Below are 15,084 nucleotides of genomic sequence, written 5' to 3'. Positions count from 1 at the left end.
ATTTGTTGCCACGGGTGGTAGTGGAGGCCAAGTCATTGGGTGTATTTAAAGCAGAGATTGATAGGTATCTGAGTAGCCAGGGCATCAAAGGTTATAGTGAGAAGGTGGGGGAGTGGGACTAAATGGGAGAATGGATCAGCTCATGATAAAATGGCGGAGCAGACTCGATGGGCCGAATGGCTGACTTCCGCTCCTTTGTCTTATGGTCTTATAGATTTCCAATCTACCTGCTTATTGAAATCTTCCATGATTATTCCAACATTGCCCTTTTTGCATGCGTTTTCTGTCTCCCATTGTATTTTTCCCCAAAAAAAGCCACCCTACTCACTTTGCCTACCTGCCTCTCTTTTCAATACAATGTGTATCCTTGGATGTTAAGGTCCCAGCTATGATCTTCTTTCAGCAACAACTCAGATATGTCCACATTATACCTGCCAATCTCTAACTGTGCAGCTACATCATCTACTATGTACTGCATACAATGAAATATTACACCTTCAGACCTATATTCATCAAACTTTTGATTTTGGCCCCCTATTACACTTCAACTCATCCTACTGACTGCAATTCTGCCCTATCATCTGCCTGTCCTTCCTCATAGTCTCATTACACACTGCATCTAGTCGTCTACCAATTGCTCCATTCTCAGCCCAATTAGTCCAGTTTTCAACCCCCTGCCAAATTAGTTTAAACCCTTCTCAACAGCTCGAGTGAATCTGCCAACAAGGATATTAGTCCCCCTCGGATTCAGGTATAACCTGTCGATTTTGTACAGGTCATACCTTGCCCAGAAAAGATCCCAAAGATTCAGAAATCTGAAACCCTGTCCCCTACACCAATTCTTCAGCCACGCATTCATCTGCCAATTCATCCTTTTTCTACCCTCACTAGCATGTGACACAGGCAGCAATCCGGAGATTATTACCATGAAGGCCCTGCTTTTCAGTTTTATGCCTAATTCACTGTCTTCTGCCTTCAGGCCCTCCTCCCTTTTCCTACCTATGTCATTGATACCAATATGTACCATAACTTCCAGCTGTTCACCCTCACCTTTTAGAATGTCATGGACCCAAACTGAGACATCCCTGACCCTGGACCTGGGAGGCAACATACCTTCCAGGTGTCTCTTTCACGTCCACTACTCTGCTTCTGCCCCTCTGATTATGGAATCCCCTATCAGTACTGCATTCATCTTCTTTCCCTTTCCCTTATGAGCCAAAGCCAGACTCAGCGCCAAAGACCTGGTCGCTGCCGCTTCCTCCTGGTAGGTCATCCCCTATCCCCTAACAGTAATCCAAAGTGGTATACATATTATTGTGGGGAACGGCCACAGGGGTACTCTGCTCTGGCTGCCTATTCCCTTTTCCTCTCCTGGTATTCACTCAGGTGCCTTCCTCCTGCTGCTCTCTGTAGCTCCTACCTATCACCTCCTCATTTTCCTGAATGAGGCAAGGATCATCCAGTTGCAGCTCCAGTTCTTAACATGTTCTCTATGGAGCTGCAACTCAATACACTTCATACAAATGTAGTTATCAGGGAGACTGGAGGTCTGGACCCATGCTCAGCACATTAGCTATGTCTCAACAGAAAAAAAAACTTACTAGAAACTTACTTAGAGCCTGCATCTGTACCTGCCCAAGCCAAACCACTCTAATACTGTCCCACTCACACAATGGCTGCTCCACTTCCACCTCCCTTTATTTTTAAGTTGGCTCCTTGCTGACTGCTGCCTGCCAAAAAGGGCTGAAGGAACCCGAGCTCCTTTTTAAAACCTCACACTACCAATGAACCAATGAACAATCTCTTGATCTGATTTCAGTCCACCAAAAAGAGCTGAAAGCACTCAAGCTTTTATCATCTTAGGTGAAAAGTGCAAAAACAAATACAATGATGATGAAATGAATAGTGCACTAGTTTAGGGCATTGTTCTTAAATTGGTACATAGTCTAGAACAGACTCATTGGATAAAAACCTACTATTTCTACTTACTTACTTTAAAAGGCCTTTGTTGAAAATGGTTAAGAATCAGATCCAGCAGTGGTACACCATAGGCTCCATGTTAGTGCCTGAGCTAATTATCCTTCCTATCATTCCTATTAGAATGTTTATCATTACCTCTCAGTGGCACTGCTGTGGTTAAGAAACTCAGCAAGTAAGGTGTAAAAACAGAGTGGTGTTTGTGTGCATGTGTGTGGCTGCACGTCTGTGTGAGAGATAGACCAAGTTGTAAGTAAGCTTCATTGTGTAATGTAACCACCTGCCTTACCTTCACAGGTTATTCCATCTGCATCACTGAGCTGGTAACCACGGCGGCAGTAACATTGGTATGAGCCAAAGACATTAGCACATTCTTGACTGCAGGGACTGGTCTCACACTCATTCACATCTGCAAGTGAAACACATTTGGAAAAAATTAAAGAAAGCCACTAATTTTATTTTGGTATCTTGTGAAAAATGGAAGCTTAGTTAAATATAAAGCTTAGTTTCAACATCACTGGTATGTTTCCTGTGGTACCGAAACAAAAGAAATTAATTAAAAACCTGATTTCAAAATGGACAAATATATAACATGCACAGCACTTTAAACTACATGCAATGCATATTTTGTCATCACTTGCACAAAGTTTATTTCCAGGAGCACAACCCATGAACAGACAGAACCAATATAATAGTTCTGAGTATGGATTCTCCTAAATCAGAATCAAATCAGGTTTAATCACACTGGCATACATCATGAAATTTGTTATCTTTGTGAAGTACAGTGCAATAAATGATAATAGAGAAGAAAATGAAAACTGTGAATTTCTGTAAGTGTGTATAACTATTTAAGATATATATATATTTTTTTAAGTTAAATAAGTAGTGCAAAAAATAGGAAATAAAAAGTCAGGAGGTGGTGTTCATGAGTTCAATGTCCATTCAGAAATCAGATGGCAGAGGGGAAGAGGCTGCTCCTGAATTACTGAATGTGAGCCTTCAGGCTCCTGTACCTCCTTCCTGAAGCCAGCAATGAGAAGAGGGCATGTCACACACAAAATGCTGGAGGCTAGGCAGCATCTATAGAAAACATACAAACGATATTCCGGGCGGAAACCCTTCAGCAGGAAGGGTTTCCGCCCAAAATGTTGACTGTACTCTTCTCCATTGATGCTGCCTAGCCTGCTGAGTTCCTCCAGCATTTTGTGTGTGTTGCTCGGATTTCCGGCATCTGTAGGTTTTCTCTTGTTTGTAAAAAGAGGGCATGTCCCTGGTGGTGGGGGTTCTTAGTGAGGTCTCCTTTAAGTTTCTTATTTTGTCATTGCATCCAATCCACCAAATCACTCTTTCAGTTCTTCACAATGGGGCCCAAATCACTCTTTCAGTTCTTCACAATGGGGCCCAAGCCCCAAATTTATATATATATATATATATATATATATATAACAACATAAGCCACATGCATAATAGAATTTGATATGGGAATTCATGGACTAAACATGCTTTGCTACTTTTACACAATTAATTTGTTGGTTTGTTGCCCTATGTATTGTTTCAATGTCCTTTTTACCTGAAATTTATCGCAAGTGTAGGAATTCAATAACTTCTACTTATGCAAAGGGAAGTAACATGTTGGTCTGGTTAAGAATTGTTATTTACTGTTCTGGTTGTTCCTGAGGTTGATGAGTGGTATTTCAGACTGGAAGTGATTACCAAGCTGAAAAATAAGATACTTAGATTAACCATGTTTTATTTGATAAGGGACGTGATATTTGATATTGTGGTTATGCTGGTGTGTTAGAAAGTAGTATTTGGTATCAGACACTGTTCATAGGTGAAAGGTATGTAATCATTGTTTGGAAGCCTCTAGCTACTCAGTAAATAATTGTAAATCAAAACACTGCAGAAGGTGGAAATCTGAAATTAAAACAGAATGCAGTAAATATTTATCTAGGTCAATTACAATAATTTATTAAACTACCTTCACAGTTTCTCCCATCAGATGAGAGTTTAAAGCCAATGCTGCAGCTGCAATAGTAGGAACCTGGAGTGTTCTGACAATTATGTGCACAGAGACGTCCTGGGTAACGACGGCATTCATTTTCATCTAAAATCAAAGCAGAAGCAAAAACTTATGTAAGAACCGTAAAATACATTTGTGAAATTGCAATTTTTTGAAGTGCTTACAGGCAAAGCATAAGACAACTATAGTTGCAGCAATAATAGACAAGCAAGCAGAGTGCAGGACCCTAGTGTCGGGTGACATTGAAGCTTCTGTATGGCGAGCTGCCATCTCACAATCCACTCATGCATTGTAGCAAAGATACAGTGTACAGTGAGAGGACAGGCACTTCCAAGAGGAAACCATTTTCTGAGAAAAGTCTTTTAGAGCAGAGTGCAGAAAAGGTTGTTTTTTTTAAAAACCTCCTTTTGTTAATTTAAAACAGCACTCACCCTGGATAATATGGGATATCAAAACAAAGCCTTGATTGGAACTGAACTGATAAATGTGAGGTGCATGAGCTTCAAAATGAGTAACGATTTTGGCAACTATTCCCAATACTTTCTTTATGAATACATATATGACACAGAGACTTCAGTCACATTCTCTGGCTGTCCTCTTACCTCCAAAAAAGCTGGCTGAGCAGAAACAGAACATGCTTTTGAATGTATTATACACATTAAATACAAGACAGGCAGTGATCCCTGCAAACAATTCCTGACTTGTTCTTTCTATCTCACTTCTCTTTACCCAAATTCTTTACAAGTAATCTCCAGCTGAGCTATCATTCATAAATTCCACATAATTTACTGGAATACAATTTACGCACCAATATCATAGCCAAGAGAATGACATCCGTCATTCTTACAAATTTATACAGCGATCTACTGATTCTTCCTCATACTTCACTAGAGTTTGAATTAAAAATAAAATTGTGTGGAAAAAATACTTTTAAACTATAATACTTTTTTTACAAAATAAACCTGCGGAAAGTTTTCAATTTGGGGAAAAGACTGTAAACCTCCAGTTTTCTGTGTCTGTATGTTAGCACCGCTAGTTTAAAGTTAAAAGATAGTGAGTTCAATCCCTACTCTAAAGATGCACAAATAAATTCCAAGTGGGTTTCTAGCACAGCTGCAAACAAATGCTGCATGATTAATAGTGCAATCGTTCGGAAGTGATTAACCTAAGGTGGCTTCTACTTGCTCAGATCCCATAGCACTATATAAAGAAGATAGCTTTCCCAGTCTTCAGGCAAGTATTTCATTTTCCAATTGTAGAAATTTGTAAACTCAGTCAGCTCCATCATGGGTACTAGCCTCCGCGGTATCCAAGACATCTTCAAGGAGCGGTGCCTCAGGAAGGCGCATCCATCATAAAGGACCCCCACCACCCAGGACATGCCCTCTTCTCATTGCTACCATCAGGTAGGAGGTACAGAAGCCCGAAGGCATACACTCAGTGATTCAGGAACAGCTTCCTCCCCTCTGCAATCCGATTTCTAAATGGATGTTGAACCCACGAAAACTACTTCATTATTTTCTTTCTTCTTTCTTTTCAGATCTTTTTATTGTTATTATACAGGAAAAAAACATGAGTACATTGAAGTAACAACACTTACAATGCCTCAAAAAAGACATTATCTTAAAGATTGAAAAAAAGATTTGTGATAACAAAAAAACCTACTAAGCAGAAAAGTGAGAAAAAAAGAACCCATTAGGTGTACAACCCTGGAGTCATGCGTCATACAGAAAGCTTCTAAAAATCATTATTTTTTAAAATTTATTTCTGGGTTTTTTTTTGCTCTACTTATTTTAACTAAACTATTTAATATACATTTATATAATTACTGTAATTCCATTTTTCCATTTTATCATTTATTGCATTGTTCTGCTGACACAAAATTAACAAATTTTACGACATTTGCTGGTGCTATTAAACCTGATTCTGATTCTGACATGTGAAACAAAGTAACCTTCATAATGCCATCTCCTTTGCTCCCTCTCCAATGTTTCCCTTGATTGTCAGAGCTAGAGTATTTTTCCTGCCATTTCTTCCTTAAAGGGATATACATCACTTATATTTTTTGAATTATAACTGTTACAGTTGCTAATTTACTGCCATATCATTTAATGTAGTTTCCGATTTACCATAGCCAACTTATGCTCATACCTTAGTACAATGATGTGATAGATTCTGAGATGTATAATGAGATGGATTTAAATTTATTTTAAAGAATAATGCTGTATGCCAGTTTTGTCCCAATATATAATCCTGTATATGATGATCCCTAAAGAAAGCGTATAGATATGTATCAGAAAATGTTACCCCTTTGGGTGCCATTATTCACTCTTCTGCCCCAACTTGCCCTTCAGTTAGGTAACCTGACCAAAAAGAAGTGAAACCTATCCAAAGGCTCAGTCTTAATTTGTGATTTCATCTCTAGTTCTGAACAGGAGTCCAAGCACTAGGCAGGTAGTACTTAATTTTTGTGCCTTAGAATTATAGCTCTCTCTGGTCATGCAGTGAAGTAACCACTTACCAATGCATGTTCTGGAAATGCTGTTGAAATTGTACCCTTTGTTGCAATTGCAGTAAAAACTACCAGGTGAATTTATGCACAAATGTCCTTCACCACAAGGGTTCTGAGGACTTGCACACTCATCAATGTCTGCAAGGTAAGCAGAAAAAAAAATATGGCAAAACCATTGTTATTTTAAAACATGGTATGGCTTGATCTGATCGGACGGCACATAAACAAAAGCCTTTCACTGTATCTTGGTACATGTGAAAATAATAAACCAATTCTAATACCTTTTGACAAGTTTCACATTGTAACAATATTTCTCACACCAAGGCTTTTACTTACTGGGACAATGCATGAAAAATTCAATCACCAGGCCCACTAATTTCCAAACTGAATATTTGCCCTCACATGACCAGTACAATACCCCACTTAGGGAATGAGCAGGGATGGTGTGTCGCAGAATCGCTGCAGATAGAGTTCTGATGCCCATACGACTGGCCGGGGTGTGAGGTTGGGTCATTCTGGGCGCCCAGCTGATTTGAAGAGCTTGAAAGTGGCTTTGGGCTGGGCGGCAGAATCTGTGCCCGGAGTGAGTCACTGGGCAACGTGGTCTAGAAAGCCCGAGTCCTTTGCAGTAGCCGGGTCTTAGTGCTGTTTAGACAATTTAAACGCTAGCCCAGATTGGAGGAGAAAGTCGATTTTGCTTGTTCTCAGCGATGTTCACTCCACTCTCCAGGAGCCTTTCGCTGTTCCATTATCTGGTCAATTTAAATGCTGGCCCAGATAGACTGAAAAGACAGGACGCCGGGATCCAGGACGAGAGTTGATTTTGCTCATTCTCCACAATGGTCACTCCTCTTTCCATGGCGCTGAGGCTATGAACACTGCCCTGGCTGCTGTGCTCTATGCCCGCTAATATGATGAACTGATAAGCAAGGCTTTGGGCCTACTCAGGGCTGCACAGGGTTTGGATCTGAGGATTTAATTTTGGTTCGGAATGTTGTTGTTCACTTCAATTGTTTGCATGATTTGTGTTTTTTTTCTCTTGTGCATGGAGCATTGGTCTTTTATTTACTTTTTTTATTGCTTTGGGTTTCTTGCTTTGTGGCTACCGGTGAGCAAGCAAATCTTAAGGTTGTATAATTCGTACATTCTTTGATAATAAATGTACTTGAATCTTGAATTGTGGTGGTGATGATGATGATGATGAAAACAAAAACAACAATGCAATATTTCCACAAGGCATATGTGCACAACAAAACACATAGATATTTATTTGCAAGAGAGAACATTTAATCTTTAGTCATACAGTATTGTGTTCAACTTCCTGATGTAGACTGAGGTTCCAGTCAGTTACATTGCTGGCACATCACATAATTCTGTCCAAAGGGGCAGAGACTGCATGAACTTAGACCTATGGAGACTTTTACTGCAGTCAACAAGAAGTATTGAAACTGGGTCATGTCATCTGCTGACTGACAAGGCACTGAAATTCACCAGGCACATGCATTTAAGTCACACTGTTTCTTCCAGTGTGATTGGAGGCATAATCTTCCTCCAGAAGGAGTGTTCCCTGTGATTAGTGAGGGACAGCACAGGGGTTCTCTGAGTGTGTGACAAGTGATGCTTCTTCATCCTGGTGTTAAGCCTACCAACCATGAAAGCTTTCACTTGAGTTAAATGTTCACACCTCCAAAATGAAATTAGAGTAAGTATCAGGCCCCTCAAACCTGCTATATCATTTAATTTGATTGTAGCCCAACTCTGTATTCCCATCTATCAGGAAATCTTGCACACTTTAATATTTGAAACTGCTTTCATTGACCCATGAGCAAGTGTGTTTGCAAATATCTACTTTTAAAGAATTAAAATGCGAAAAACACTCGGATCCATTAAAAAATAATTAAATATCTTCAAAGTAATTTAAACGGAGAGATATTCGCAGAACATTTAAGAAGTGTCTAAAGCATTTAGTACTTGAATCATGAAGGCATGGAAGGCAAGGGACCTATTGTGGGTAAATAGGATTAATGTAAATAGCTACATCTAGCAGCATACATAGTGGGCCAAAATACCTGTATCTGGGCTGTACAACTTTATGACTAAGTAAAAAGGTCTACTTGCTGCCCTTCTGACAGTCATGTCTTTCTATTCATTGCAATAGAGCTGCAGAACTTCCATTATAGTAAGCTGTAACAACTTTAATGGGCTGATTGCCCAACCTAAGAACTGGTAAATTTTAGTAAGTTTGTGCAACATTAACCAGACCTGGGAGTTAATTTTATTTTTGTGTTACACTATGGAATCGGCCCTTCCAGCCCTTCAAGTCACACCGCCCCATCAAGCCCACTACCCCGATTAACCCTAACCTAATCACGGGACAATTTACAATGAGCAATTAACCTAATTAGAATGAGAGGCTGTTCACCATCCTGCACTCGTGAGTCCTGAGCAGATCCGCTGGCTTTCAACCAAAAGATTCTCCACTATATAAAAGGTTCCATGGCATTTTACACATGGTAATACACATAAATTTGAACTGTTTAATCATACAGAGAAAGATTAAGTGAAGATTTGATGGAATTTATTGTAACAGAGATGGCTTATCAGGAGGGCTATAACTGATGAACCAATCAAGAGTTAAATAAAGTTAAGTCTAGAATTTCAGGAAATGGGTCCAAAGTTACCGAAGTGTAACGCTCAGCTATATCAGCTCGTATATGCAGTAACATAAAAGAAGAAATCCCTTACAAAAGTTTTTTTCTTTTATCATTTGTGGGATGAAACTACGGGGTAGTTGTAACAGGCTGAAGTCAGACCACCAGGTACTGACTGCTTGTGCAAATGATCTTGACCACATGAGTTTTAAACTTCCCTTCTATTAACTTCAGTAGGTTTCCTCTTCCCTCCCTTTTGAGGGTGCAACTGACAATTCTGTAAGCTCCCCTCACTGTGGATTTTTTTGTCAATAGGAATCTGCCTCAAACGTAAAAGTGACTGGAAAAAAACGTTTGTTCTATTAGCTTTTAGGGAACAGTGAAGTTGAATAAAGTGCATCTCACCTACACAATTTGAACCATCCATGGAGAGATGATAGCCTCGGCCACAGTTTACAGCATTGTGCTGACAGCTATATGAACCGATGCTATTGATGCAGATGTAACCAGGATTGCAGGGCGAGGGAAAATTATTACATTCATTGACATCTGGAAAGGAAAATGGTACTATTTAATAATAGCAGAGCCAGCATGATTGCACATTTACTGCGACTCATTACAATAAGAGAAAGAGGGCAGAATATACTTTTGACAATGTACTACCCAGAAGATGATCTTTGACAGCTTGCTGATACTTCCAGCCCATTCTTTAAACTGAGTTTATGTTAAAAATGCACCCTTCAAGCTAAAATGATGCAAATTCTGTGCAAAAAAAATCTGCCAAATGAGTAACTTCATAGATTTAGTCCACATTTTTAAAAATAATTATGTAAACATGAACATCACTCAAGTCCTTTACATTGGTGCTCTCTGAAATTAGAAAGACACATTGATCTGAATTTCCCTGAGTGGGGCGCACTTCCATTATTTACCATCTACATTTCTCATTCCTCCAAACATGCCTTCAACAGATCCAGAATAGCCCCAGAGCTGAGATACAAGGTCATTATCAGTGGGAGACCCTCCAAGGTCATGGCTGAGATATACGAGTTAGCCGGAACAAGACCCACTCATGATCTTCCTCAACTCCACCTTTGGTATCTGGCAGTGTTTTCTAATTTTTGAGCCTCAGTGTTACCTAGAAACATCTAAAAACCATAAAACATGAAATAAAATAACTATTACAAAGACTCTATTAGCTAAAACACATGATTAGAATTATTGGACAAAATACTAATGGAATGAAGTTTACCTATTCATTCTTAGAGTCCCACAGGTGTTGTTGAGATGAATGGGCTCACGAAAGGACAGTGTAGGAGTAGCTTCGGAGATGAGGAATCTGAGCAAGCTGCTGCTCGACTTACAGATCTCCATGATGAACTCAATGATAGAATGCAGCCAGCAAAACATCAATGCATCTCATCAGCCAGTAAGTGAGAAAAGCAGGTTTAAGTGTGTGATTCCCTAAACCTATTGAAACATATACTGTACTGACAAATGCCAGCAGGTGCAGAACTGGTGAATAACAAAAAAAAAATCCAAGCCAATTATCTTCAAAATGCTCTGACAGCAGCAAGTGCCCGAGGCTTTGAGGCAGTGGTCAAAATTCTCTAACACCAGAATTCACATTTTCTGCCTGTAATTAGTATTGGGCATCACTCTCAATCAAACCTAATTTTTTCGACAGCTTGAAAATTTGTCTACATTTCATTGACTTCTTCCATGTTATACAGTGACCAACAGCTTTATTGATGTTGATCATTCCAAACAATATTAGATGGAGTACTTTGGATAATTATTTTTTCTTCGGTATGCTGGTATTGCATTTAAAACAAAATGTTTCTATTCCAAATGAATCATGTCTGTGCAATATCTAATCTTTCCTTGTGTGTTTCTCATGAAATGTGTGTAAATTATGTTATAAGATTATACTAGTATGCAGGTAGTTCTATCGTAGGTGCCCATTATCAATATTTGATTCTCAGGTGAAATTGGCTTCTTTGATTCATTTTGATTCTTACACCTAATACACTGTGGCCTGAGTGAATTGCACTTTGGCATTAAATTAAGGGCTAGTTTATATTTTGAAAATTGTTGCTGACTGGAAATGGTATGGAGTTTGCCCAGGCTCACTTCAGCCAGGCTGCCCAGCATAGATTTTCATCCCAAAAATTGTTTCCCAACCCTAACACCATAATGATAATTAAATCTGGTGATTTTCTGGCTTCAGCTCATTACATAAACACTTCTGGTCTACCAGAAGTCTTGTTGCAGCTACCAGAGATGAGGCTTTAGTTTATAAGTCCAAGGTTTGCTGGGAACTGAGTTAATGAGAGTGTTGACAATAGTGTGTAAATCACCAGCAATTTGTGGTTAGGAAGTTTTACAACATGATTGAAATTACCACAAATCACTGGATGACATTAGACTCGCTGTCAACCTCCTCACCACTTTCAAGAACTTGCCGCACAGAAACGTTTGTGCTGTTAATTCATTGCTAGTTCTTAACAATGCCAGAACACCTTCATGTTGAGATTTATGTTAGACTGTAAGGCACAAGGCAGAGGAGCAGAACCAGGCCACCCAGCACAACAAGCCTGCTCCACCATTGTTTATTTATTTTCCTTCTCACCCACATTCCCCACCCACCGCAGCTAGCCTTGGACGCCCTTACTAATCAAGAACCTATGCTTTAACTATACGCAATGACTTGGCCTCCACAATGAATTCCACAGACTCACTACCTTTTGGCTAAAGAAATTCCTCCTCATCTTTGTTCAAAAGGGGTATATTTCTATTCTGTGGCTGTTTATGGGGCTCAGCCTAATGGAACCTGAAAAAGAATTATTGGTCCGAAACGTCAACTGTACTTCTTCCTATAGAAGCTGCCTGGTCAGTTGCATTCACCAGCAACTTTTATGTGAGTTGTAAAGAATTATTGGAACATGCTTTGATTCAATATTGTAAATAATAGGACTAGTTCACTTTCCTATTCATTCTTTTCCTTCCTACTAAAATAGTTCTATTCTCTCTTTATCCTTGCCATAACCAATTTGATGGTTTACCCCTGTTGTTACTCTTTTCTTTCTCTACCTTTCAAGCTCTTGGTTAAGGAAACTGATGGTTGCTCTTGTCATTCACTTAAGTTCTAGATTTTTTTTAATATGCTAACATACTTCCAGCACAAAAACAGGATGTGATGGGAAAAACTAGTGATAGGCTACCTTTTACCAACTAATTCTAAGTCACAGTTTCATTTAAATTTGTAAAAGAAAACTTGCATCTATTGATGGTTCCACAAGAAAAAGCACACCAGGATTTGAAATCAATATGGTATAATGTGCTCTGTCTGAAATCAAAGCTGCAAAGCACTGATACTTATTGCTGAGGACCAGGGAAGCAACCATTTTAGTTTCTCGTGATCAAATGAAAGCATAGTGCCTTCTCCCCAGTGGTGTACTACCTGATCTGATTAATGCAGGTTTATTAATCTTAGCTGCAGGATAGCGAGAAGATTCATTAATCCCAGCATAGATTGTTGCAGGGAAAAAGCTCTGCAGAAAGCTAACCTCATCCATTCCCACAACTCTTCAGGCAATTCTGACATCTGCAATGCTTGTTGATTATTGTCAGGAAGGTATCCAACTGATTTTTAACAAATTTCTCTTTTACTGATATGTGTGTCATCTGTTTGCCTACTGGCAGTGAATTAATGAGTTAGTTCATCACTGGTTCAGATGCCGTCTGATGGATTAGCAGCAAGTCCTTTTCAGCATCCTGCACACTTCCCTTCTGTTGTTGACTCAGCAGTGGTACTGAATTGTTCGCTAACCCGTCTGTACAGAGGGACCTTCAAGCTTTCTGTTGCATTTTGTTTATGTCTTTTACTTAATAAGCAGTTGCCCTCTGCCAAAGTCATTCATTCCCATCACGGGGAGCAGGCAACATGAAAGCTTTAGCTGACAGCTGACGTAAAGCAGGGTATAATATGTAGCATAGATACATTAATCATCTGTGTTGTATGAATGTCGATATGTGCAGCTGGTTAATCAGTGCTGCCCTGCTGCTTGGCCCAGAGAAAGTCGGAGCACTGTCCTATAGCGTCACCTTCTGTTTCGAAAGGGCCTCACAGCCAATGGATTTGTTGACAGCACACATTGCAATGGAAGAAAAAGAAATGTGTTCTTTTTTATGTGGAGAACGGCCTAAATAGTTGTAATATGTCATTTCCTGACTCTAGTGTCCTTTTATCTAAGTTGGTCCCTTGGAGTGTAAAGGGAAAGTGGGGAAGAGGAGAGGTGGTAGAGTGCTGGGGTGGGTTCTGCTCACACTGTTCTTAAAATCAAGTGGACTGAATGTTTTGGTCATGATCCTGAAGGATATAATGTGACATAAGATAAGCTCACTGGGTTCCTCAGTGTCCGTTACCTTGGGCAGGGATCAATCTGATGTTCTTCTCTCTGAGGGAACTTTAAACCGTGTGAATGGAGTTATATCTGCAAAAATTGACAGTGCACCAAATCTGAATCAAACCTAAAATTTAACGCTTTAAACAGAGCACCTAAAGCTGTGCTCGCGATGACCCTTGGGAGCTTTGGATTTGCTGCCAACTTGTTCAATTGCTCAAAGAACAATAGCGTTGCCTTGGGGATTTTAACTCTAGGTGTAGTTTTCTCAAATTTCATGAAACTTCCCAGTGGAACTAAGGTGACATGACAGCAGCAGTGAATGGGGTTTGATAGCCCCTCTGATGCTTTCCTGGATGATTAGATAGAAAGCTTAAAAGAGACGTGCTGATACTTGCGTTAGAAAAAAAAAGCAGAATTTTTTTGCCATATTGCTATTAATTTGTCATGGCCTCATCACAAGGAGGATAACAAAGAATGCTGAGGACAACAGTAGATAACAATAAGTACTAGATAACAGCAGAAAGCTGCACTGCAACTGGCTGCAACTGAACCGGCAGTGGCAGAGCTTCCTGAACATCTGAACTTCATTTTCCAAGGAGCCTCGGCATGTCATTAAGGGTAATGTTGATCTTTCAATGACTGTCCTTAAATTATACAACTCAGCACCCTACCAGATACATGTGCAGGATCTCACAGGTAGCTGCACTTAAATGAATCAGACAGGTGACAAAGCTAGGCAATTACATCAAATCCTCCACCATTGATACTAAACAAAATAAGCATGCAATTGCTCTGGGCTCGCATGGGTGGAGGGTTTAACAAATTTTCTGCTTCTCCTCATTCCTGGATTACACAGTAGTGCTAATTATTTGTAAAGATTTCCCATTCATTAATGCCCATGTGTCTGAAACCATAACAACAACTTTGTGCACGAGGGCATAAAATTCTGGGTAATTGCCACAATTACAGGAGAATGCTCAGGTGGGGGAAATCACCGTCTAAAAAAAATGCAATTAATGTGTAGATATGAAGTCCATAACATGAAGGATGAATGAGTAATCCCCTTCTAAAATGATAACATTTATTTTTATATTTCCACACACCCTAGATTTGTTGGCAGCAGGCTCCTTCAATTTATTCAGATTTTCATGCAGACTTAGGAATTTGTTCTTTACTGATGCTCATATTCCAAATGAAATGTCTTTGGCGGTGCCTTTGACATTCCTAAAACATTTTAGTGGCTTGACCTATTTGCAAAGCCAAGATCCCAAGATTGTGATGTGGTGTTCCCCACTGTACCGTGCAGCACCAAAGACTGGAGACACAAGGCAGGGATAAAACAGCCTCTTTGGAATTGGAGACATAACAGGAGGAGGAAGAGGAAATTAGTGATGATGCAGCCATTGTCAGAGGATGCTCATAAACCTTCATTACGGTGTAATTCAATTGCATCCAATGGTTCACTCATTAGACCTAATACCTTTAATTTCCTCACAGTTCCAACCCAACAAC

General features: G+C 39.6%; 1 protein-coding gene across 4 annotated transcripts in view; it reads right to left on the bottom strand.

Moving 5' to 3' along the window:
• The window catches only part of fbln1 (fibulin 1), a 99,959-nt gene that overhangs the window by 49,562 nt on the left and 35,313 nt on the right, over window positions 1–15,084 (bottom strand). For 3 of the 4 annotated variants that reach the window (XM_072267791.1, XM_072267793.1, XM_072267790.1), the window contains 4 exons: window positions 9,569–9,712; window positions 6,522–6,650; window positions 3,959–4,084; window positions 2,267–2,386 (listed from right to left, as the gene is read on the bottom strand). In XM_072267791.1, coding sequence (XP_072123892.1) covers window positions 2,267–2,386; window positions 3,959–4,084; window positions 6,522–6,650; window positions 9,569–9,712 — 519 coding nt within the window. The remainder of the gene's footprint in view (window positions 1–2,266; window positions 2,387–3,958; window positions 4,085–6,521; window positions 6,651–9,568; window positions 9,713–15,084) is intronic. The other variant, XM_072267792.1, reaches the window with a different exon arrangement.

The sequence above is a fragment of the Mobula birostris genome, chromosome 9 (assembly GCF_030028105.1).
Source record: "Mobula birostris isolate sMobBir1 chromosome 9, sMobBir1.hap1, whole genome shotgun sequence".
Taxonomy (NCBI): domain Eukaryota; kingdom Metazoa; phylum Chordata; class Chondrichthyes; order Myliobatiformes; family Myliobatidae; genus Mobula; species Mobula birostris.
This window is presented reverse-complemented; position numbering and strand designations above follow the sequence as displayed.